The sequence below is a fragment of the Pollicipes pollicipes genome, unplaced genomic scaffold (genome assembly GCF_011947565.3).
Source record: "Pollicipes pollicipes isolate AB1234 unplaced genomic scaffold, Ppol_2.1 Scaffold_6686;HRSCAF=7923_pilon_pilon_pilon, whole genome shotgun sequence".
Classification (NCBI taxonomy): domain Eukaryota; kingdom Metazoa; phylum Arthropoda; class Thecostraca; order Pollicipedomorpha; family Pollicipedidae; genus Pollicipes; species Pollicipes pollicipes.
Window position 1 is genome coordinate 36975962 of NW_023596921.1, and position 25465 is coordinate 37001426.

General features: G+C 61.5%; 1 protein-coding gene across 1 annotated transcript in view; it reads right to left on the bottom strand.

The window, feature by feature from the left end:
• The window catches only part of LOC119108263 (transmembrane protein KIAA1109-like), a gene marked incomplete at its 5' end in the record, with an annotated part of 62557 nt that extends 37625 nt beyond the window's left edge, over nt 1–24932 (bottom strand). The window contains 40 exon segments of the mRNA XM_037231842.1: nt 390–488; nt 1594–1718; nt 1816–1889; nt 2242–2335; nt 2634–2750; nt 3673–3834; nt 5040–5220; nt 5528–5640; nt 5720–5775; nt 6104–6229; nt 6541–6706; nt 7098–7328; nt 7908–8130; nt 8474–8603; nt 9200–9272; nt 9306–9390; nt 9741–10019; nt 10467–10586; nt 10782–10804; nt 11062–11263; nt 11628–11840; nt 12303–12544; nt 13609–13708; nt 14069–14211; nt 15670–15789; nt 16073–16267; nt 16648–16839; nt 17122–17247; nt 18108–18291; nt 18728–18981; nt 19388–19485; nt 19840–19995; nt 20607–20757; nt 21029–21166; nt 21505–21711; nt 22355–22567; nt 23135–23281; nt 23951–24047; nt 24049–24190; nt 24789–24932. Of these exon segments, the coding sequence (XP_037087737.1) occupies nt 390–488; nt 1594–1718; nt 1816–1889; nt 2242–2335; nt 2634–2750; nt 3673–3834; nt 5040–5220; nt 5528–5640; nt 5720–5775; nt 6104–6229; nt 6541–6706; nt 7098–7328; nt 7908–8130; nt 8474–8603; nt 9200–9272; nt 9306–9390; nt 9741–10019; nt 10467–10586; nt 10782–10804; nt 11062–11263; nt 11628–11840; nt 12303–12544; nt 13609–13708; nt 14069–14211; nt 15670–15789; nt 16073–16267; nt 16648–16839; nt 17122–17247; nt 18108–18291; nt 18728–18981; nt 19388–19485; nt 19840–19995; nt 20607–20757; nt 21029–21166; nt 21505–21711; nt 22355–22567; nt 23135–23281; nt 23951–24047; nt 24049–24190; nt 24789–24932 (5941 nt within the window).
• Nucleotides 24933–25465: the final 533 nt, after the last annotated feature.

A 25465-nucleotide genomic window follows, 5' to 3' on the forward strand; every position in this document is an offset into this window, starting at 1 on the left:
GACCACACACAGGCCACGGTGGCAGTGCTGAGTCCAGTGCTCCAGACAGGCCGGCGTCCCCGGCCCATAACGGAGTGGACCGCGCGGAGTGGAGGAGTGCGTAAGGAGTGTGACATGTGGCGAGGACCGGCGATTCGAGCGCGCAGGGCCAGCCCCGGGGGCCGGGGCCGGGGCCGGGACCGGGACCGGGACCGGGGCCGGGGCCGGGGCCGGGGCCGGGGCCGGGGCCGGGGCCGGGGCCGGGACCGGGGCCGGGGCCGGGACCGGGGGCCGGGGCCGGGGCCGGGGCCGGGGCCGGGGCCGGGGCCGGGGCCGGGGCCGGGGCCGGGGCCGGGGCCGGGGCCGGGGCCGGGGCCGGGGCCGGGGCCGGGGTCGCCCGGGGCACGCACCCTGATCTGTGAGAGCGGCATCCGGCAGCGGTCGGCGCCGTTGCTGGCCTGCTGCCGCGCCATCCAGCTGTACAGGTCCTCGCAGCTGTCGACGGTGGGCTGCGAGCGACGGCGGCCCGGTCAGCGGCTGGACACGGGCGCCACCGGCCGCGGCGGCAGGCTACCGTGGCCGGCACGGACGGCGTCCCCGACGGCGCAAAGCGCTTGGCACGCTACATCGTGGAGATGCTGTGCTTGCGGTCAGACATATTGCTACCGGTGTGTGGGGAATGCAACACGCCTGGCCAACGGGCTGCTGTTCAAAACAGTCTTCAACACAGACAGTGCTAGATCCGGACGCGCTACAGTTGCGCTGCAGGTGTTAAAATTCACGACATGAAATTTTTTAAATTCATTTCCAATCCCAATAGAACGGTTATGGAATTGATAAAAAAGTGATATTGTAAATTGCTGTGGCCAAGGCTAGAGCCAAATAAACACAAATAGCAGCCATCCAACGTCATTTCGGAGATCATTCCAATTAACAGCTTAACAAACGCAGACAATGAGAAGCCGCGAAACATCCAACACACGGATCAACAGTGGGAAACAACCTATCTCCGCTCTCCCTCTCATGGGCCTCATCCACCACACCCACGTCCGACACCCCACCCACGCGTGACGCCGCATCCGCGTCCGACCCACAACCACCTCCGTCACCACACCTATGTGCGACACCGCACCCACGTCCGACACCTCGCCCACATGTAACACCGCACCCACGTCCGACCCACACCCACGCGTAACACCACACCCACGTCCGACACCTCACCCACGCGTAACACCACACCCACGTCCGACCCACAACCACCTCCGTCACCACACCTATTAGCGACACCGCACCCACGTCCGACACCACACCCACACGTAACACCGCACCCACGTCCGACCCACACCCACGCGTAACACCGCACCCACGTCCGACACCTCACCCACGCGAACACCACACCCACGTCCGACCCACAACCACCTCCGTCACCACACCTATTAGCGACACCGCACCCACGTCCGACACCTCACCCACGCGTAACACCACACCCACGTCCGACCCAAACCCAGCTCCGTCACCACATCTATGTGCGAAACCACACCCAAGTCCGACACACGCCCGCGTCCGCCACTCCATCCGCGCACCTGGGCGACGGCGCGTCGGCGCGGCGCGTACCTTGCGCTGCAGCGACCCGTGCTGGCTGGCCTGGAGCGGCTCGAGGCTCGAGTGTGACGGCGTGCCGGCGCGTTGACTGCACAGGCTCTGGTTGCTCTCGTGCGCCGGCTGGCGTGCGAAGCCGCGGTTCAGGCGGCCCAGCGTCTGCACGGGCGACTCGAGGTGCGCCGTCAGCAGCGGGAACATGACCGAGTGGCGGCCCGAGCGCAGCGGCTGGTGCGGCAGCGCCGGGCGCGGCTCGGCCACCGGCGACAGCGGGCTCACCGGCTCCGAGACCGGCGACGAGGAGCGCGGCGCTGCGGCAGCGTCGGCCAGCGTCAGTCGGCCGGGCCACACACAGCCGCGGCTTGGTGTGGGCCACAGCGGCAGGTCCCAGCCAATGGGAAAAAATTATAGCACAGATGGCCCTGTGTAAGTCGGGTGTTGCAGACAGGGATTACACACGGAAAAGACGTTCCGCTTTGAGCGCACCTCGGCCAAGTGAAGAAACTCAGGCACTTCACCGTTCAGAGACGCGCATCGTGCAAGGTTCTGCGAGATACGTCAGACTGACAACGTGTGCACAAATGAAAGGAGTCGGATCCAACGCATGCTGCGCCACCAGTTTCAGTATTGGCTTCGGCAGCTCCGCGCCGTCGCGTAGCTCACCTTTGCCGGACAGCAGGGGTAAGTCCAACAGACAGGTGCGCTCGTCAATGTCGTTGTCGTCTGTCATTGGCACCTCCGCCTCAGCAGAAGTTCGCTGGGGAGAGTATGATGCGCGTGAGGGCGTGCGCTGACTGCAGTCGCACTGGACTAGAATATTCTATAAACACAACAGCACTAGGCGTAACCAGTGAATCGGAGATTGAAGTATCCGGCATGATAAGCTAAGTTTCCAAGACCCAGCCGATACTTTGCCAATGAACAAGAAAACAAACATATATCCAGAATGTGACCTGGTCATCCGAGAACGAGCGCACCGCCGCCTCTGCCTAATCCAACGTGAACATCACAGCGAGCTTTGCACCACAGCGTGTGGGTCAGCGGACGCCACTGACCCTGGAGGCTGGCTGGTGCATGAACGTCGGCACGGCCGGCGGGTCCTTGAACTTGTGACCCAGCAGGAACGGCATCCACAACACGTTCTTCCACTGTCGGCTCAGCACCAGCACGCCCTGCGGGAACAGCGGGGGTGCATTCAGTGGCGGGCGGAGACAGGGAACGTGTGCAGTGGCGGGCAGAAAGAGAACGGGGCGCGTGCAGTGGCAGGCACAGAAAACAGAAGCGTGTGAAGTGGCGGGCAGAGAGAGCTGGGGTACGTGAAGTGGCGGGGAGAGAGCTGGGGACGTGCAGTGGCGGGCGGCAGAGAGAGCTGGGGTACGTGCAGTGGCGGGCAGAGAGAGCTGGGGACGTGCAGTGGCGGGCAGAGAGAGCTGGGGTACGTGCAGTGGCGGGCAGGAGAGAGCTGGGGGTACGTGCAGTGGCGGGCAGAGAGAGCTGGGGACGTGCAGTGGCGGGCAGAGAGAGCTGGGGACGTGCAGTGGCGGGCAGAGAGAGCTGGGGACGTGCAGTGGCGGGCAGAGAAAGCTGGGGACGTGCAGTGGCGGGCAGAGAGAGAGAGAGGGACGTGCAGTGGCGGCAGAGAGAGAGAGAGCTGGGGACGTGCAAGTGGCGGGCAGAGAGAGAGCTGGGGACGTGCAGTGGCGGGTAGGGAGAGCTGGGGACGTGCAGTGGCGGGCAGAGAGAGCTGGGGACGTGCAGTGGCGGGCAGAGAGAGCTGGGGTACGTGAAGTGGCGGACGGAAAGAGCACGGGTCGGGCCGGAGGTGGCTAATGGCAATGGCAGAAGGTGGTAAATGGTGAGGTGGTGGTGGTGAAGGTGGACAGGCTAGCGGCAAGGACAGGAGGTGGTGGTCAGTCGCTTCAAGTGACATCCAATTTCAGCGTAGTGACGTGTCAGCAATACCTGATTGCACATGATGATCCCCATGGTGCCACCCAACCAGCATCTGCCTGGCGGTGGCGGTACTGGCGGTGTCCCGAGGGACCTGTGCATGATCGTGGCGTACCGCGCGCCCGCACGAGAGTGGTGCAGCACCTGCTTGAGCGTGGTCGTCTCAGGCAGGAAGCGGACCCGCAGCTCCGTCTCCAGATCGGTCAGCGGCGTCTGCTGGATGTAGCGCGCCAGCACGCTGCACAGCTGGCAGCTCGGGTCCTCCTGCAGCGTCTGCGCCACCGACGTCACGCACGAGTACTTGCTCTGCAACAGGACACATACTGTCACGTCTCTGCAACATGGCAAACACGCATCAAGCCTTTGCAACAGGTACACGTGTATCCGGTCTACAACAGGACACACACGTGGCAGGGCTCTGCAACAGGGCGTATACGTATCAGGTAAAGGCACTTGCTCTGCCCGGGTGCTCCGAATGCCTGCCAGGTCCGCGCCACGAACGGGCTCTAGTCCCGCGGCCGGTCACATCTCTGTTGCTCTACGAGAACTTCATTTTTAACACGTCAGACCACTATCACGCAAGAGCGCTTGTCTGTCAAAGGTCATAACCACATTGCGAACAGGTGCTCCTCTGAAAGATGTCACGCCCACATTACAAGTCTGCACGTCATATCGATATATCCGTACGACAGTCGGTCTGGAAAATAAAAGACTCGGACATCACGCTCAAGCATTGCACATGTAACGGGGCATGCAGGCGGGATGGCAACATCGGTGGTCTGCGGCCCGTACCTTCGTCGTGACCAGTACGCCGTGTCTGCGCCCTACCCTGGCAGTGACCAGCACGCCGTGTCTGCGCCCTACCCTGGCCGTGGTCAGTACGCCGTGTTGCGCCCCTACCCTGGCCGTGGTCAGTACGCCGTGTCTGCGTCACTACCCTGGCCGTACCCTGGCCGTGTTTGCGACCCTACTCTGGCCGTGGCCAGTACGCCGTGTCCGCGTCCCTACCCTGGCCGTGGCCAGTACGCCGTGTCTGCGCCCCTACCCTGGCCGTGGCCAGTACGCCGTGTCTGCGTCCCTACTGCTGTGAGCACACCCAGCCGGCCCGGCGGCACAGCATGCCGTCCCTGCCGGGTCGCGGCGCGACCTGAGCCGCGCGGTGGAATGCGACCTACCACCGCGGGCGCTGCCCGCCGTCCCTTGGCGGACCGTACGGGACGCGCGATAGGTGCGTGTATGCAAGCTGACTTATGAGTGGTAGTTCACCCGAACTACATGTAATGTCGTGCCTGTCTGGGATAGCAGGGGCAGGCAGGACGCCACTGGACTCGGTCCAATACAGATCGCTGCGTCGCTACACGTCTCTCTCTGACCGAGCTGAGCTGAACCGCTGGACGAAGACATAACACCTACCCTGGCCGTGTCTGCGCCCCTACCCTGGCCGTGGCCAGGACGCCGTGTCTGCGCCTCTACCCTGGACGTGCCCAGTTGGCCGCGCCTGTGGTCCGTACCTTGGCCGTGGCGTGTATGTTGGGGTGGTCGAGCGCGTCCGTCATCAGGCAGGCCATGACGGCCAGCTGGCGGCGGGTGTGCGCCGACGCCATCTGCTGGCCGGCCGCCGCCAGCCGGTTGGCCGGGTTCAGCCACGCGTTGATGGACGGCGAGGAGGTGCTCAGCATGTTCCAGTCCGACCTGTCGCCAAACACGACCGCCACGTGACGTGGGGGGGGGGGGGACGGTGACCGTGTCACGCTCCGACGTCTCGCGCCCGCACAGCGGCGGCGCGACGACAGACGGCGAACGAAATGTGCGGTCATATCGCCGACAGGCCACGACATTCAAGCGTAGGAGGCCAACTGAGAACCACAAATACGCATCGCTGAGTCAAAATCGTATCCATCACCACATTGATAAAGAGAAGCTTAAGACATGAGCTCCATGAAGCAGCATGCGAACACCGTGAGTGTGGAGCCAGCTGTGCGGGCCGCCCGACCCGCACCTGGTGTAGTCCGTCTTGCGCATCACGGCCGTCTTGGGCGGCGCAGCGCAGTTGCACCACACGGCCCGCACGTCCACGTTGAGCGCGGCCGTGCGGTCCTTGCCCTCGCTGCCGGCCGACTCGTCGGTGCGCGCGGCCGACGGCGGCTGCGGCGAGCGCGCGGGCTCCTCGTCGCCGCCGGGCCGGGCCGCGCCCGCCGCGCCGCCCTTCTTCAGCACCGTGCGCAGCTCCAGCTGCTCCACGCCCACCTGACGACGGTCCGGGAGGTGGAGTTAGCCGATGGCGGCCGTGAAGAGGCGCGCCGGAAAGGCAGACGGCTGGCGCGCGGCGAACCGACATCCCGCGTGATTCGCTCGACAGAAAATCCGTGGGAGGCACCTACGGACGTCTGAATCGGTCCATCCATGGTTAACCAAATATGAGGACACATGGTTCCTTACACCGCGTTAGTTCGTGTCACAGAGACCGCAGTTTCTCGACCCACGCATGTCTTCCGGCGGCAACCGGCGCGCAGTGGCTGCGGCGGCGGTCCCAGCGTTCTCTCCGGTCGCGGGCGCGGCGCGACGAGCCCCTCACCTCCAGCATGTTGAAGCCTAGCTTCTGCTCTCCGAAGCTGGCCGTGTCGTCCTGGACCGTGTCGAGGCTCGGCTGGCCAAACTCGCTGTCCGCCGAGGCCGGCACGTCGGCGTACGTGAAGAACACCTGCGGCAACATGCGGACGGGGCCGCGAGTCAGGACAGTCGGCACACAAACAACTCGTCGCTCGACAGCTACGTTAAGCTGTGACCTGAAAAATCGGCTTTGCTTAACGGACCTGAGCAGGACACTACCAATGTGTCGCACACCCCATCCTCTCGCCGTCCGCAGACTCAGCGCGCGAGCACGAGGACCTCGTTCAGTCCAGGCGCCGAACAGCTGCCGCACTGGCCGCGCTGACTGGCTACGCCCAGTAGCCGCTCTCAACAGTGGCTGGACACGCTGACACGCCGCGCCGCGCCGCGCGGCTGCCTCACCTTGCCCTTGTCGGCCTGGGATGGACGTGATCACGGCGCTGCTGAGCAGCTGACTGTCGTTCTTGAGCCGGCGCAGCTGACAGTGCGAGCGGCCCACCTCCACCGATATGACCGTCTCCTGGGAGTCGGCGTCCACCGTCTCCACCAGCGACGGCTCGTACGTCACCTGCGGCACATCGGACCGGCTGCTGGTCCCGCCAGACCCAACACCACACAACGAGCTGCACGCAAATACCTGTGCACGCAGTCCCACGAAATAACTGTTCAATAGCGTAATTTTCCTAAATGGTCAGGACCCAGATTATCCACAAGCAATTTATTTTGCTCATTTGAGGGCACCAAAAACAAGCATCGGCTATGCGTTCGTTGCAAGGCAGGAGGAAAAACACGGTTTCGTTAGTCCAGTAACCCTGGCGACTCCACGTCCTTAGACCGCCCGCGCCGCCCTAATACCGTCAGTTCCCAGGTTAACAAGAAACTGAAGTCCTTCTGATCGTCGCAGTGCCGCTGATCCCACCGGCGCGCATCATCCGTCCCCAACCAGCCCGGTGCCGCACCTGTACGTCCTTGGCCTTCTTCTTGGCCGGCTTCTGGGCGGCGCTGGTCTGCTGGTGGCGCGCCAGCACGTGCAGCGAGCGGTGCGTGCGCCGGTGGTGCAGCAGGCGCAGCGAGAGCCGCTGCACGCTCAGCGCCGCCAGGCTGACGCACGTCAGGTCCCGCACGTCGTCCAGTGCCGAGAACGAGATCCGCTCCTCTGTGATGGACGCCTGCAGGAGGGTGATGTTGACCTGCGGCACGGAGAGACGGGTGAGGCCCTCAGGCGGCGCCGGCTGTGGCCTTCGAATGCGCGGCGCAGAGAAGCTGATGTTTGTCTTTGGCGGGGGAAGGGGAGTGGTGCTCATCAGGAGGAAGGAGAGGCGTCTTACGTCTTGCGTTCACATGCACAGGAAACACTGGGCTGGCATATGTGTGTCTCAGCGTGAGCGGAAACTCCGCTCGTTTCTCTATGATCACGTCCACGGCCCGGCCGTCTGCGTCTTGCTGACAGACTGGCTGGGGGACTGGCCTCTGTCAGCGGCTCACAGAATTCCCCGACATTTCACGGCATCCAACGTCTCTTGTCATGCTCACACACTTGCATACCGTACTCCCCTCCCCACCACCGCGGCATCCCGTCCTCCACTCCCCACCACTGCGGCATCCCGTCCTCCATTCCTCGCCACCGCGGCATCCCGTCCTTCCCTCCTCGCCACCGCGGCAGGCAGTCCTCCCCTCCTCGCCATCGCGGCAGGCAGTCCTCCCCTCCCCACCACCGCGGCAGGCCATCCTCCCCTCCTCGCCACCGCGGCATCCCGTCCCGCTCGTACCTTCGGCACGAAGACATAGGCCTGCAGCTGGCTGTGCTGCGCCTGCTCCAGGATGACCGGCTGGCGGCGCAGCGACGACTCGCGGCGCAGGCTCAGCCGCACGTGCGGGTCTCGCTTCAGCTGGTTGGCGGCCAGCACGGAGGCGACGGCCGAGCGCCGGTGACGCCCCACCACCGTTTGCGGGTGCATGCGTGCCAGCGCCGGCACCAGAGTCTGCACCAACCTGCCGGCGACGGCGCACGCCCCGGTCACCGGTCCAGCCCGTCGCCTGACGACGCCTGTCAGCGGCGGTGATGGCGTGCTCTCGCGGACCGCGGCCCTTCTGACGTCACAGACCACCGGCCAGTCTGCCCGTATCTCGCGGTGGTGCGCGGGCTCCTGCGCGCTGTGTAACAAGCACCAGCCTCCGTAGCGGACAGAGCAAGTGACAGCATGAGCGAGGATAAACACAGCGGAGATGGCGGGACGTTACTGTGGCGCTAGCGAGCCTGGCCTGCACATGAACACCCCGCGCGCACCGCACACCGGCGCGACATATCCGAGGACTTCTCTGGACGTCCACTCGCCTGGACAGGGACTCCAGCATGATGGGCGAGACGGCCAGGTTGGTGTCTTCGTTCAGGCGGACCACGAGCGTGGTGTGTGCCGCACCTCGGTGGCTGTGGCTGCCCACCAGGCCGGCCGGCTCCCCCCGCTCTGCGGCGGAGCGGTTGTCCAAGCTCATGACACGTGATGGGCCGTCTGCCCGACGACAGCGTACAGGTTAGTACATATACGCTGCGCCTATTCCACTCCTGGATTGAAGCGGTCTCTCCGAGGCCTTCGCCGTTCGCGTAACGGCCTTTCAAGCCCAGCTGTCGCCGAGAGCTCCCATCGTTCTCCCCGCAGCATCAGAGATCGGCTCTGGTCTCCGAGTCCCCGATACACCTTACCATTCCCTAAACCACTGCCGTTCACACATCAAGCTTCGATCAGCCGCCATCTCCTCACGCAGCCCTCAACCTCATCGTTTTCTCACCTGTTTCAGGGCTTTCGCCGCCGCCGCCCCCCCTCCTCTCAGAGCAGAGCCGTCATCACCCCTACCTGCCCCAAGTGCTGGCCACGCCCACCTGTCTCCAAGTACTGGCCACCCCCCAACTGCCTGCAAGTACTGGCCACCCACACCTGTCTCCAAGTACTGGCCACCCCCCACCTGCCTCCAAGTACTGGCCACCCCCAACTGTCTCCGATCACTGGCCACCCCATCTGTCTCCGAACCTCGTCGCCCACCGCCCGCGTCCCCACGCCCTCACCGTTCTCCCAGCAATCCCAGAGCTGAGGCTCGCGGGACTGCTGCCCGTTGCCCGCCGACGCCGCCGACGCCGACGCCGATGCCGCCGCCGCCGGCTGCGCCTCCACCAGCCGTATATGCGAGAAGCCGCGCGTCACGCGCCGGAAGGCGGGCGCGTACAGCCGGCCGGCCAGCAGCGTGTCACCGTCCGGACTGCGCACCACCGGCCGCAGTGCGATGCCGCCGGTGGCCGAGGCGCGCGGCGTCGGCCTGGACCAGCAGTGGCACTCCACCTGCGGCAGCGGGAGCGGCGAGACGGGTCACCGCCGGCGCCAGCGGTGCCGCCGCGCGCTCGCCCTCTGCCCGGACTACACAGGGGTCTGATCAACGATGAGCCGTGCATCGGTGTGTCTGGGAGTCGTTAACGTCGGCGCAAAACTTTCCACCGTCATCAGACGCATCGGTACGCAGTGAAGAGATCTTCACATCAGTATGTAAAGCCCAAACTTTCACGATATATTTGTATTACAATAATACCCGGCTTCTACAACGTCGATTCATACTTCGCAAGACCCTTGCGCCAGATGTGGTGCGACCGCCTTGTTGTTTCTCCCGCCGTCCCTATCCCAGCAGCCCTAATCACCTGGTCCAGGTGGTAGATGTAGCTGGCCATGAGCAGCGGGCTGTCGGTGATGGGCCGGTCCACCTGCGCCACCAGGTCCACCGTGCTCAGGTCCGGCAGCAGCGCCTCCTCGCCCGAGGCCGCCGACGCCGCCGACAGGAACGAGCCCGAGCTGATGTTCGAGCCCGACTGAGGACGAGTGCAGCGCGTCGAACGACACCTGGAGCACGAGCATGATCGACGCAGCATGAGGACCGGCAGCTTACATCTGATACACTCGGACAGCGCCTTCGATGTTTCAAGCTCTTCTGACAGCCGGTGTTACGGATATGAAGAACTACGTCCCAGCACCGCTCATAAATCGCAGCCTCAAATATAGCACGCCCGTCCGTATGACAATCGCACGTTTAATGCGATACAAACCCGTACTTACACCGTGTGAACGCCATTGCATCGCATGCCAAACAAAATAATCCGTGCCTGCCCACCCCAAAACGAAATGTAGAAAAGCCCGTCATCGCCACTCGCCACCATGCAGAAGCCCACCCCTGACGACCGGGGCAGCCCTCCGAGCTCGGGCGCGGCGCGGGCGGCCGCACGGCGCGCCGCCGCCGCCGGCCCGGCCGCGTCAGCCACCTGTCGGGCGGCGTCCGGCCGCGTCGCCGGCCGGTCCGGCTCCGAGCTGCCGTCGCGCTGCAGGGTCGACGGCGGCGTCTGAAAGGTGGGCAGCGACGAGAGCCCGTCGTCGTCCGCCGAGAAGTACAGCTCCGAAAACTCGGACTGCTCGCTGCCCAGCGACGCCATGGTGCGCAGGCGGGCGGCCGGCGGCGCTCCCACCGACGCCAGCGAGTGGCGCGAGCCGCGCCGGCCGGCCGCCGCCGCCGCCGCCGCCGACGGCAGCGTCTGCAGCGAGAGCGTCGACTGGGCGCCGCGGCCGGCCGCCGCCGCCGCCGCCGCCGAGCGCGCCAGGCCCGAGTCGGACAGGTGGCGCGTGGCCGTGTCCACCTGGCGGCGCGCGGCGGAACCCGTCAGACAGGGCGGCCACGCGCCGCGCCACGCCGCCACCCGTTAGTGCAGACACATGCCCCGCGCGAGCATGCGAAAAGCCTCACGCTCGCGGGCAAAACCGGAAGCGGGTGACTGAAATCCTTTGCGCAGCCAGCTACTCAAAAACCGGGCCACTTGCCGTGCCGGTCGGAGGGAGGGGGGAAATCCAGCTAATCCCTGGCCACGAGGGGACGGCTCAGGCTCGTGCCACCCACCTCGTCTCGGCCGCCGGGCGGGCTGTGGGCGGCGAACTCGTGCTGAGGCGGCGTCAGCCGGTCGGACGCGGCCGGCGCCGGCGGCTCCCGCGCCCACGGGCACGGCACCACCGGCGGGCTGGCCGGCGCCAGGTCGAACATCAGACGGCCTTCGTGCAGCAGCGACTGGCCGTACCCCAGGTCATCGGCCGAGTCGCTCACCCTGGTGGTCGGCAGAGGTCAGAGCAGCAGTCAAAACATGGCACGGACCACGGGCGCTGGCGCATGACCGATCTCACAAGAGAGCAGTAGGACACAGCCCGGAACAGACACACCTGACCAGTCAAGCCTGTGGCGTCAAGTGAAGCAAACACCGAAAGCGTTGTGCAGATCGCGTGCGATGAAGATATATTCGTAAGCCCATAAGGCCCGCCAAAAAGCGCACCGCACGGACGGCGTAGAAATGAGCACAGCCTATCCGGCACATCCCACTCCGTCACCGGAGTCAGACCGGCTGCCAGCTTGTACTCGCCCTGTATCCGACACAGCGCACTCCGTTACCGGGGTCAAACTAGCTGCCAGCTGACCTGTACTCAGCCCTGTTGCGACCGTCTGCCTCGTCCTCCTTGCTCGGGTGGAAGAAGCGTGCACCATTGCCGTTGCGGCCGAAGAAGGCGCAACCGCCGACGCAGCCACAGCGGGCACCGGCGCCGGCGTTCTGCTCCTCCTCCTCCTCTTCTTCGTCCTCCTCCCAGAGGAACCACAGACGACGCTTGTGCTCGTCGTGGAAGCGCAGGAACCTGGCCACGGAGGGCGGGCCGGTGGGTGATTGGATACCTCTGGCCCACTACCTCCACAAAAGTACAAGGTAGGTGTCACACGTAACGTTTGGCATGGTGCCAAATCACGTAAATGATGAGGACGCATTCAGAAGCAACATGCTTTGGTTGAGTCTGTGCACGACATTCCCTAAATGCTTACATACTTCAGTTATGTAGATCACACATCTCGACACCACGCATCTCGACACAACACATCTCTTCAACTCACCAGCCGCTGGTATGAGTATAGGCCGCAGCTGTGAGCACAAAACTCCCTCGCCAGCTACGTGGCACCGCCCATCTACAGCTAATACCGCTGACTGGTGTCACCCCACCCCGACTCACCGGTGCTGGACCGCCTGCAGACCACCCCGCCTGCCGTCCTCGACTTACCGGTGCTGGGCCGCCTGCAGCCCATTCTGTCCGTCGTCCTCGACTCACCGGTGCTGGGCTGCCTGCAGCTCGTTCCGTCTGTCGTCCTCGCTCAACGCCAGGTCGACGATAACTGGGCCCAAGCGCACCGCACCCGCCTCCACCCACATCGGCGGCGCGTCACTAGCGCCAACAAACGCCATGTTGGCCGAGATGAAGTTGTAGAGCTCGATCATAGGAACCAGCACCGTCACGCCCCGCCGGATGTGCTCGCCGTACAGGTTGCAGGTGGACACACGGCAGGGGGATATCTGCGGAACGGTGGTACAAGGCTCTCACAGGCCCTGCCACTCAAAACGCTAGAACTGGCACAACCACGGGCACACGTTTTGACGCAACCGAAAATTATTCATCGTAGTCCTCCAGGCATACATCAGCGACCCATTGCACAAGTAGATGACGCAATTACATTTGAACAGTTCGTGGAAGGCAAAACTCCTGATGATCTCTGGGTTCAATGTTTGCTTAGCATCGAATAGACCAGACACTGCCTCCCCCCCCCCCCCCCCCTCCAAGTGTTTGTCAGCGGTGACCACCGCGCCACACGACGTTAGGAAACTATTCTGATGGCGGCGGTATGAAACCCGTAGCATACAACCAACACAGTCTGAAATGTCCAGATATACGCGGTAAGAATATAAGTTTTTCACATGAAAATGGACCGTAGTTACCCCCATTACAAGCATATCGAAATATACGTTTGACACTCAACACCTTGTTGAATGACGCCTGCCCGACAGACAAGTAGCCAAGTTTTCATGGCAAACTATTGCTTAATAAATCTTAAATTTATTTTATCTGTCGGAAAAAATCACAAGTTTTGTAGACGCCTATTAATGCAAGGTAGACGGCTATGAGACTGCCAATCAATAGGCTCGTCTCTCTTCATGAAATGAGCCTGGTGTGAACCAGATGGCCGAGGCGTTAAGGTCCCTACCGCATGTCTAATGCAAAACAAATTATAGCATAGCACATAGAAATGTTAAAACGCAGCTTCCATTGCCTCCGCAGACCCAAAGGCCTTCGGGATTGCAAGCTTCGCTTTCTCCAAGTTGTAGAGGTACGGTAGATATAGTTCTGGGGAGCGGGCATTGGTTGCTATGCGGACCCCTTACCCTCTTATCGTCGAAACCCGGGAGACCCTTCAATAAGTTTCCCCCGGGAGAACCCTATGTGAGGAAGCTCTACCATGTTTTGGAGACCCCCTGCAAAATGCTGCACCCCCTCCTCCTTCTTCTCCAACTCAGAATCCACGGCGCTGCCACTTGCAGTAATAGTGATTGCCCCTTGTCGTGCGTCGGTTCACATGTCATACCTGCAGATTTAACGATGTCCCGCATTCGACCATATGCAGGTCCAAAGCATCCAGACTGAGACGGAACATTTTGTACTTGATCTCATCACTCGATGGACACCTGTAAGCACGCGCTATTAACGACGCTGCCAGCACAACGGGGCATGTCAGGAAATAGTTTGCACCTTATGCAAAACAAGTCACAGGCATGTACTACCATGTGACCGGCTCCCCTGCAGGTCACCGCGCGGGAGGCCGACAATTTACGATGCCTCCAGAGTTCTACAGACACAGTCACAACACGCCATGGAATTTAGCCTTGCTCTTCTCCCAAGTGCACAGAGCTATCATTGGCAGCCGAACAGAGCTTGTCCCCGACTACCCGGAGCCCGGCTCCGAGGCGCGGCCTCGTACGCCTGAGCCCAGCCCCCCCCCCCCCCCCCCCCAACACGTATTACCAGCTGGGAGCCCGCCGCCGCACCTGGTCTCCGGCGAGGTATGCTCGCACAGCTGCTGGTCCAGGTTGTGGTGGCAGAGCTGCGTGGCCGGCGGCGGCGGCAGCTCGGCCTCCGGCTCGGTCAGCAGCTGCAGGAACGTCTCCAGGCCAGTCACCGTCTGGTACACCTGAAAACGGCACGCGCGGCAGTGACGCGGACTGCGCACAGCGACGGCCGATGATGTGACAATGGTGTGATTACTGATCCGCCTGTAGCCAGCATGCAAAACAACACGCAGATGCGTGTTGTCACGACGCACCGTCAAAGGGGGTGTCCCAGTTTTGCATGCGACTTGAAAATGAAATGACCATTTTGAAGGTCATTCAGTGTAATTTACAGCCCTGTCCTTCTTGACCCTAAAACCCTCCATCTTCTGAGCTAATCACCCGCGAAGATGTGCAGTCTATTTCGTGCAGAGTATTTCAAGGTCACTCAGGCATGAACGACGCCATAGAAGCGTCATTCAAAAACTTCAACTGATTGGCCATGCGGCGTTTTACGGCCAACAAGAAAATAATCGCCGTGCCGTTCGTATCTGGCGTTCGTGAGCGCAGTTTAAAGTTTAATTGACGTAATTTGACTCTCAATCAATGCTGAGCAGGCTGTGCAAGTTTCAATTACAATCCAGGTGATTTGGTAATTATTCTTTATCTGCGCCCTTTCGACCAGCAGTGATCATTTCGGGGCCATGGGATGAAGGAGAATGGATAACGGTGGGGCAGGACTGCATGCGCCTGGAGGGCCGAATGTCGAGCCTTAGCCCGCGTAGGGACCCCTCTGCGGACTATGTACCGGACGCCCGCTCGAGGGCACCCCTCCCAGAGGCCTCTCAGCCCACTCGTGGCTGACGAATGCAGCCTGCCCCCGGTGTGCGGAGTATCGCGAAGATACAGGATGAAGCGATAAAGAGGGCAAGAGGGTTGGGTGTGTTCAATCACGGATAAGATTTGGTGCCATCATGATAAAAAAGTGTGACTTGGTTGCTAGTTATCAAGGAAATAAGACTTGTACTCGAATACCTTACCAATGCCGTGATGACCGAGTATGTGCATACAAGCAAACACCTTAAAATGACAGATAAATATGAAAGAACACCACGAGAAGGGCCAAAACACGAGCACATAACGATGTTCCTCTGGGAGGTTGGAGTACTGCGAGTAGATGCTAGGGTGGTGATCTCGCACGGCTATTTTAGAAGCGCCGTGACGTCATAGAAACGTTCCACGGCACAATCAAACAATGACGTATTGAGGATGTTTACTAGATGGAGAAATTGTGTTGTCAAGAGCGGCATTCTCCGCTTAAAAGCATACCCATAGTTACAAGTAAGCTTTTTTATCATTTCTGATGCAAAATCTGGTCTTCGATATCTTCATACGTGGAGCATTCCTTTGAAATGGAGTGTACACAGCACATATAAAACGTCACCGAAGATCACTTTCCCCTTCCACAGAACAGCCACGTGCAAACTGTCGCCATCACCACCCGGAAGGACCTCTGATCGCCGCGCCCGGCGGGACTCGGCCGATCTCTGCTCTGTGGCACGCTCTCTCTGAGTAGCCGGCCGCGGCGCCCGCTGACCCACCTGCGCCGCCGTCAGCCGTCCGGTGACGGTGCCGGCCTGCACCTCCAGCAGCCAGCCGTACTCGACCGTGTCTTGCTCCACGCGCCTGCCGTGGTTGCTGAACATGGCGTGGCCACGCACCTGTCGGTGGGCGCACGACCGGGCGCCGTTATCGACCGTGCCGACCGCGCGAGGAGTCACCCGCCCACTGTTAGACGACACACGACCGACGCACTTACACGTGCGAGAACGGCAGACATGCAGGTGGCTCCGTGAGTTTTGGTCGCACTTCACCAACCCGCGGTGTCCAGCGGCGTCTCACAAGCTGAACGTGGTTTGCCTCTCGGTCTCCCACATTTGCCGGCTGTGGCGTCCATGACAACACGCCTGTGTTCGGACCGAGCGCAGGACCGGCCCGGCTCACCTGCAGACCACTGAGCACCAGATGGCCCTCGCGCAGGTGCTGGTGCGGCTCGGCGCGCACCACCGTGTCCTGCACCACGGCCACCACCGGCGACAGCAGCAGCTGCAGCCGCGTCTCCCAGAACGACTTGGTCATCTCGAAGCCGAGCCGCTCCAGCGTCAGCGTGGGACACGGCGGGTCGCCCGGCGCGCAGTTCTGAAAACGGCGCCCATCAGAGCACGCAGCGCCCCTCACGGCGGGCCGCGGAGGCGTGCCGGACCATTGCTGTGCTGCAGACACTGTCACATCAGCGCCTGACAGGCCACCCAGTCGTCGGACGTAATGTCACGCACCGACACTGCTCTAAAAGCAGGCTGCTGCACCCCGAAATGCTCAAAATCGCGCGAAGCTGACGTAGTAGTACGTTGAATGCCTATGAGTGCACTACACTTTTGGGCCAACAGCTTATCGCCATCTAACCAAGCACACAACTGTTCGTTCACTGTAACCATTGGCTCCAATCTGTGCGCGTAACCCACGCGTGGCATCCCCCGCCGCCGTCACCGAGCCGCGCTCGGGTCGGCGCGGAGACCGACCTTGATCAAGTGGCCCCGGATGTCGTGCATGGTGACGGCCACCGTGACCTGGAAGGGCCGGAACTTGCGCGGGTCGAACGGCTCGAGCCGGCCGCTGGTGTGGTCGGACGCGGCCGAGTCGCTGGCCGGTGGCAGGCCTCCCCGCACGCTCGCCATGTCCGTGAACGCCTCGTACACGCCGAATATGTTGTCCTGTACCGCCGAGAGGTCAAAGATGAGAGATGGAGCCGTAGGCATAGGAACAATAAAAATGACCTCAGGACGAAGGTGAGCATGGGCGACGCTGCCTCGCGATGTCCTAGTTCGCCTGAGGGCGGGAAGTTAATGTGTCTTTGATGCATTGTTTCCTGTTCAACAAATAACGTCTATGGATCACTGGTACACTGACAGCAATAACACACTGTAGCCTGACAGCCCAACACAGCGACACAAGGCACCCCACAAGGGCCTCACCGCGTCCCGCCACGCACCCACCTTGAAGTTGATGATGTTGTCGACGAGCGTTCCGTAGAGAAGGAGCTCGGACGGGCCGACCTCGAGGTCGACGCGGATCTTGTCCGGCGCCAGGCTGTCCGGACAAAAGTCGTCCCGCGTGACGGGCTGCGGCCGAGCGGGCGGCGTTACAGCAGACTGGACACCACCACTGGCCAGGCAGCTGGCGGCTGGCTGAGCACCACCACCGGCCAGGCACCTGGTGTCAGGCTGAGCACCACCACCGGCCAGGCAGCTGGCGTCAGGCCGGGCACCACCACCAGTCAGGCAGCTGGCGTCCGGCCGGGCACCACCACCGGCCAGGCAGCTGGCGTCCGGCCGGGCACCACCACCGGCCAGGCAGCTGGTGTCAGGCTGAGCACCACCACCGGCCAGGCAGCTGGTGTCAGGCTGAGCACCACCACCGGCCAGGCAGCTGGTGTCAGGCTGAGCACCACCACCGGCCAGTCTGTTCATCGCCTCACGTCACGGTGTTCACTATATCTTACGGAAAAAGGGATGGCGACGATATGGCTTACCCAAAAGCTTCCGTAAGTGTTCCACGAGAACACGATGAAATCAAGGCCAGCGTGTGGACAACTTTTTGCTAAAGCCCTGCAACCTTTACCCGAGTCTTGCCATATACGTGATGATATTAAAAGGGCAATGAGCTGTGTGACGTTGCGTGACCCAGAATGTGCCGACAACAACACGGCACAACCCACAAGGCAACGTGATACCACTTTATCCTCCACATGAAAGCGCCGTAAGACGGACACGGCACGTGCTGCTGCATCACTATCTCCCGGCGCCTGGGACTGGCAGAAACACGTGCAACTTTCGCACCACCACACAATTACCGAAAGGGCACGACAATTGACACGCGTGTCATACACCGCCTCGAGGCGTCCCTGCTCCCCCCCCCCCCCCCCCCGAGCACAGGGCGTGCGTCACTAGAGCCAGCCGCCGTCCATCCTGCCGTCGCGTACCGTGCCGACATCTAGCGGCGAGAGTTTCCGCTTGGGGGCGCGCAGCGGCGACAGCAGGATGGCCTCCTTGTCCGGCGTCGGTATGTTGGCCTGCGGCGAGGGTCCGAACGGCGGCACTGGGTGGTACAGGTAGCCGATCTGCATGGAGAGTACCGGCACGCGCCAGCAGTCCACCCAGCCGTCACTGTGGGGGACAGACAGTCAGAAGCACGGCAGTCGCGGGAGCGGTGCACAGGGGTCAACACAGCGCCGTCACGCATTTCCCCGCCCAATGCGTTGACACGTGACAGTTGTGTGCATGCATTGTAGGCAGCCGTGAATAATGCTTGCCAGAAGGTGCAGTCCGAAAGCATGACAAATCTGAAATGCCATTTTGCATATGTATTTCAAAGACACTCTACAACAGCGTATCCGCCAGTTTCCATCGTCCCCGCCAGTTTCCGTCATAATGTCTGTCGGTCGACCCCAGCCTGCTCCACACACCAGCAGGCGGTCGAGTACATCTAGCGCTGTTCACATGGTCGGGCAATGTCGCCATTAACCACATTTGACAGTAAGCGGGTCGCATCCCAGACACATCCACGCTCGCGCCGCCGTCCGGTCCGCCGCTGCCGCCTTACCTGATCTTGCAGAGATTGCGCCAGTTGAGAGGCGGCCGCGGCGCCGGTGGCTCAGCGCCATCGGAGGCGGGTACCGAGCTGGGCGTGCCGGCGCCGGCGTCGGCGGCAGGGGCGCCGGGGGCGGCGGCGGCGGCGCCCGGGGTGTAGGCGACACCGTCCCTACCCGCTACCAGCGCGCTGGCAGCCAGTGAGAGCAGCACCGCTCGACTGGCGCGCACCTCCGGCACGAACATGGCCAGCTCCAGACATTCGGCCTGCGGAGGTGAGGATCAGTCACACCGGGTGACGGGTGGTGTGCGTGGTCAGCACTACAACCTCTGCACGTGGAGGCGAGGATCAGCCACACCGGGTGACGGGCGAGGTGTTTAATCAGCCATACACACTCAGCCTGCGGGGGAGGGGGTGCTGATCCGTCACACCAGGTGACGGGTGAGATGTGTGGTCAGCTCTACACACTCGGCCTGGGGAAGCGAACAGTGTAAACCTCATGACAAGGTAAGCGGTGATCAAAGACACTTCACATGTAAACATTCCAAAAGATAACGTTCGTTCCCCGCAGTGTCCTTTGATCACGCCCATAAGGCCGGTGCGCCACCTCCACGTGCGACAGGGTCGCTCAGGCGTCGGTGCCCTGCGGCGGCAGACGCACCCGTCACTGACCTCGATTTTGAACAGGAACGGCACCGTCTCCGGCAGGAAGTCCGTGAACGGCAGGTCGAACGACAGGTCCAGGACGTCCCCGCAGACGGCCAGGTGCGCTGACAAGCGCAGCAGAATAACATGATGCATGCACTGTAGTGGACGGGCATGACAACGATATATCACGGCTATGAATGTTTCGCTCACGCTCAAATCACCAGACAACCAACAGTGCATACAGCTTTTCCACGTCTTTCGGGAACGCTTTAACAGGCATGACTGCCACAACTCGTACTTGCATCCAAATGCAATGCATCCCACGATAAATACACTTAAGAGCGTCCACACATCTATCCGCAGAGCTTTTGGGCTCAGCGCGGCGGTCTGACGCCAGAGCAGGGCCTGGTCGACAGGGGCGCGGGGCCAGTTAGCGGCCACCTCCGCGTTCGACGCTCCGCCTCTGCCACCCGCACCGTTCTCCGGCGACTGCGACGAGCAGTCGATCCAATTGCCGGCGTTGGTGAGCGTGATCAGCTCGAACTGCTTAAAGTGCAGTTGGAAGCACCAGGTACACGGCACGAAGCGCAGCAGGTCGGGCGGCTCCGAGCTGCCCCAGTCGTCCAGCAGGTCTGGGGAGAAGAGAGTGTGGGGGGGGTCACGGGTCACGGTCGGATATCACGGGTGAGCTGATGAGCGGTGGAGGGGCGCGGGTCACGGTCGGATATCACGGGTGAGCTGATGAGCGGGGGAGGGGCGCGGGTCCGGCTGAATATGACGGATGAGCGGATGGGGGGAGGGGGGAGGGGAGGTCAGGTCGGATATGAAGGGTGAGCTGATGAGCCCGAGAGATGGTCAGCACCCAGCACGACCAGCACTTAACATGTTAAAGGGCAAAGGCCGAGAACAGCCCTGCCACGACCCTCTTCATGGAACCATGCCGGCCGGGAGGTCAAAATGAACTTGACCTGTTGTGGCCACACTAGACCCTTGACAGTGTGGTGTGGCCATACTGTAACCTCGGCAGTCGTCTCATAACTTGTATACAGCTAAACTGGAGACTTAATGATCAAGAAGAGCTTTAGGAAGTTTAGGAAAAAACAAATCATACCATTAAAAGTATAAGCTTGCCCACACAATATCTCACGTAACAATATGCACGTTAACTTCGCACTGTAAAACACGTCCACAGCGCAAAATCCCACGCAGAGCTTGGGATTTTGATCCTTCAGGCGTCGCTCACCATTCAAGAAGTACTTGTGAGCATACACAAAGTACGCTGTGGCCTTGCAGAACGTCAGCGAGAAGGTCCAGTCGGACGGCTCGTTCCAGTAGATGGGGTAGTGCATCGCGATGCTGAACTCCAGACTTTCGCACTCGAGGAGGTTTCGATACTGGAAATGATAGCACAGGACCAGCAGTCAGCGCATATGGATGCACCCTGCCAAATAACAGTCAGCATATGGGGATGGGCACTAACAGCGATTCCACATAGACAAATACTGATGGTATCCAGAACAGGAAATATCTCAGCATTGTCCTCAAGCATAGAAAACACACTAAATGAAAAAAAAAACAGACAATAACTGTCATTCCCAGGAGCACAAGCTGGTGACCGGCATTCAGTGCCTTCTGTCGGCGGCCGGGCGAGGCTGCAGTGCTGACCGTGAGACTGGTGGTGGCGTCCAGGTGCAGCAGCTGGCCAATGACGCGGTTGTGACAGCCGTTCTCGCCCACCACCCACGGCACGGTGATCTCCATGTAGGAGCCCGGCCCCAGGTTCATGTGGATGGCGCTTGTCTCCTGCAGGAACGGCAGTGGGTAGGTCAGGTCAAGTCAGGTCACAACACAGGTCAGGTCAGGTCAGGTCATATGTAGATTTCACGTAACAGCGCGTCGCACGCACACTAGAGGCTGTTTACAGACATAAATGAACAACACGATGGGGTTGGTTGTCATCAGTGCCTGCTGTCAGCACTTCCATGTGAACTGCCAACGTAAAATACAGATACCCCATTAACACACCACACACTGGATAAAGCAAAAAATTAGTTCCAAGAAGTCAGCTGCCTTTCCCGATACTCCCCACCATCTCCCCCCCCCCCCCCCCCCCCCCCCCAGCGACCCTCGGGCGGACGCACCTGGTTCTTGGTGAAGAGGATGTCCATGGTGGCATCGGCCAGCGTGCTGACGCGGACGTCCAGCGCCTGGTGGGCGCGGCGGTCGCCGGGCCGCGGCGGCTCCGTCGGCCGCTGCCGCTCGAACGACGTCGGGAAGAAGAACCTGAAGAGCGAGTCCCGCTGCCGGTCCGCCCACGGCCCGTAGCTGAAGTCCGTTCCCTTGCCGCACTGTGGCAGTTGGGGGAGGGGGCGGGGGTCAGGGAGGGGAGCGGGGCGGCGCCGTGGAGCTGTCGTGCTGGACTGTATGGATGTGGGGCTGGTGCTTGCCCTCGTAACGTGTGGCACGTCGAATAACCTCAAGAGGATTTTCGCGGCGCAGGTTATATTTCGAAGGGATTACTTTCGCGAACCAGCACGGGTAAATCCCAGCTTAGACATCTGACACGCAAACGTCCCTCCACTTCAAGCAGCTGACGCTCCGCTCAAGAGAGCAATCCTCATCAGATCAGTCGGGCATTTCACGGCTGGTCGCCAGTCTTGGGCACGCCGCATCACAATATCATCGGGCAGACACACGCCACACCACATGCCACACCACATCTTGGCATCACTGACACACCGAGCCCTTATTGTCACCAAACTGTCCTCGCCCCAGTCACGCCTCACACAGGTTACCAGCTCGACACCTTCAAACCTGCCTCCTTCGTCCGTCCCAGAGAGTTTGCTCGTGCTGCTTTGAGCCCAGTGGATTCGCTACCCATTTCCGGTTCAGCACATCGCTAGCCCTACAGCAAGAAAGCTCGTTTCCCCACCAGTCTAGCGGTCGGCACCGCCTGGCGCCGCTCAGCCCCACCAGGCCGCCGGGTCTGACCTTGACCTCGATGCCGCAGACGGGCGGCGGCGACTGGCACAGGTCACCGTTGGCCAGCCGCTCGGTCTCGGGCGCGTCGGGCACCCAGCCCGGCTCGTCCACGTAGCCGTAGATGTTGACGGCGTTCGACTGCAGCACCACGAAGCCCTCGCCCATGTAGCGCGGCGGGTCGTCCCGGCGACCCGTGTAGTTCCGCGACGGCGCCATGATGACCTGACATGCGGGCGGGGTCAGGTCAGGGGCCGTGGGGTGCGGCGGCAGGGGTGCGCTTGTGGCTGGTCGGGTGGTGTGTCTGAGAGAGTAGGCATGGCTGTGGTGATTAATCAGATTTCAGACGCTCTCTGAAGGAGCGGGCCTCCAGCCCAGCCGTGCCTTCGTGCCTTTGTGTGGTACTTACACAAAAAGGACCTTCCAGTTGTGTGCCTGAAACGCAACTGTGGTCCTGTCTCAGTCTGCACATGCATAAACAAATGGCTTCCACATGGGCTCCCATGCAGCCCATGTGTAAGCCATTCCATGCAGCGCCGTTGTGCTGCTGCATGACACATGGGTTCGGCTTTGACACAGCACCCAAAACATTGCCTGCGAAATCAATAAATGACGGCAAAACACTTAGCCTGCCCGAGACACGTCATCCACGGTTAGCATTACACCGAGCCGCCAACGCTGTGATCAGCTGACACCTGGCCCCTGCCTAAGCAACGTCGCAGGCGCTGCACAGGGACGGCGCCGCCGAGCTCGAGCAGCGCGCGTTCCGGCGGTTCGAGTCCCGCCTCGCACCTTAAAGTTCTCGGCGGTCATCTTGACGAAGTGCATGAAGAGGTCGAGCTGCGAAGCGGACGGCTTGGTGGAGTAGACGCACTTGGCCTCCTCCACGGAGACGATCAGCGTGGTGGGCACCAGCCGGTTGCCGAACACGATCCGGCCCTGCAACAGGCGGTCCGCGCTGGCGTCAGTCAGGCAGTCCCAGACTGCGGAAACATCCAGGGCATGCTGTTTCAGTATTCCACGCCCATTCCTGGTCACCGGTCAGCCTTGAATATACAGCTGACCACAGACAAAATCCGGAGTTGGAGCGCGAGCGCGGCATGGACACCACAGGCGCAGCGCGGCTCCGACGCTGGGAACCGGTGGCCCCAGCCGACCGGCGGCTGGCAACGCCTGCCGTGGCGGGTGGAACAGATCCGGTGGTTCAACGCACCGGATCTGTTCCCGCACACTGACGAAATCGAAAGGTGGGTGCTCCCACAGGTCATTGGACACCCCAGGCTATGACAGATGTGCAAAACGCTTCACGAAAGGTTGCGAGCTAATTCATGAATGCATACGCGGCAGACGCGCACAAACTGAGAAGCGCCACAACGCATGCTTATCATGTAACGCGCTCAACTGCACGATACAGGGTAGGCGAAGCGTAAGGCAATGCTTCCAGAGCTCGGCACTTCAGGCCGTGGGACCAATAAGTCACAACCATACAACCAACGGAAACGCAAATACCACCAACACACCAAACCAGCTCCGCTGCGCTCAACACGTCCGGGAGCGCGGTGGTGGGCGGCGCCGCCCAGCACCCTGCCGACGGCGGCGGCGCCTCACCGTCGATATGTCCGCCTTGATAACGGGCACCAGGTCGCGCCAGCCGCTGTAGCGGTCGGCGGCGGCGCCCTTCTCCGGCGGCTGGCTCGCCCGGCTCGCGCTCGTCCTCGTCCGCGCCGAGCAGCAGCTCGTCCAGGCCGAACAGCCGCTCCAGCCGGGCGTACGTGCTGGTGCGGTTGTAGACGTGCACCTCGAGGCCGTTCAGCACCACAAGCAGCCGCGTGTCCAGGCTGGACATGTCTGCAACGGCGCGGCGCACGGCTGGGGACGCTGTGCGGCCAGTTGTCTGCGAGGCTGACGCGCGCACGGTTGGCGGCGGCAGGGTTGACGACGGCAGTGTTGCAAAAACGCACTGCAGGAGCCGGTTTAGACTGCGGTGCCTAACGAGGAGCGGCGCGTTCCCCTTGCCATTCCCAAGCACAGAGTAGGTGCCCCCGCACGCAGAAACAGACTAGGAAGAAAGCAGAACACAAGACGTTTCCTCATACGCTATGGAAACCTTCATATACGCCCTCCGTGCGTTGTGAGAATCGCCAATCATCAGCCCCAAAGTGCAATACCCAGGCTGATAAAAGCCTGCCAGCCACAATGGCAGCTGCGTGCTCAGTCTCGACTGTTATTGCCACTGATAAGGCACCAAACTGCATGCCCCTGACCGGCCGCTATGCCACCTGTGCCCTATCGTTCCCATCTCCCAGGACAGTCACCGTGAAAGACGCGACCGCACTGTCTCCCACCCCTGTCGGCCGACGCGGCGGCAGTGCCGGTGCCGCCCCACACGCTCGACGGCAGGGCGTCGACGGGTGCGCAGACGCGGGGCAGCCAGCGGCAGACTGACCTTCCGACACGGCCTTCGGCACGTACACCCGCCACCAGCGGAAGATGACGAAGCCGTCCTGCACGCGCAGCGTGCCGTCGGCCGTGATGTAAGCCAGGTCACGGAACATCACCTTCCCAGACAGCACGGAGAAGGAGAACGACCCTGCGGCAGCGGCGACAGAAAGCTAAGTGAGCCCAGTGGGCGTCTTCAGTAACGTTAGTTCGCTCAAAAGCAAATGCAAAAACATTCCCCTGTAGGATGACGGTACAGTATGTTCTTGTCATAAAAATGTGTTATAAAAATGTGTTAAGGGTTTTCGTTATGAAGCTTCAAACACATCCTGGCAAACGACTGACCACGCTCCTCATACATTCTTGCCTAGTCGCTTTAGGACGACATGGCACGGCCAGCGCTGCATATGTAAGCTTTTACTTTCAGTCCGACATTTACGATGTCGGCGGGTTCGATGAAAACATCCTCCTGTTGCAAACCACAGGGAAGCGGGACTAGGCAGCGAATTATTTGTTGGTGTTCAACAACGCATTCAACATGGAAGATCACTCGGCATCGATAATTGACGCCGGGGACGACAAGCCTCTTGGCCAAGAGCCAAGCTCGAACCGCGCGACTTTCCACACACGAAAGTCCGTGCCGATGGTGAGGCACGCACGTTTTCCCAACCCATCCACGCCATC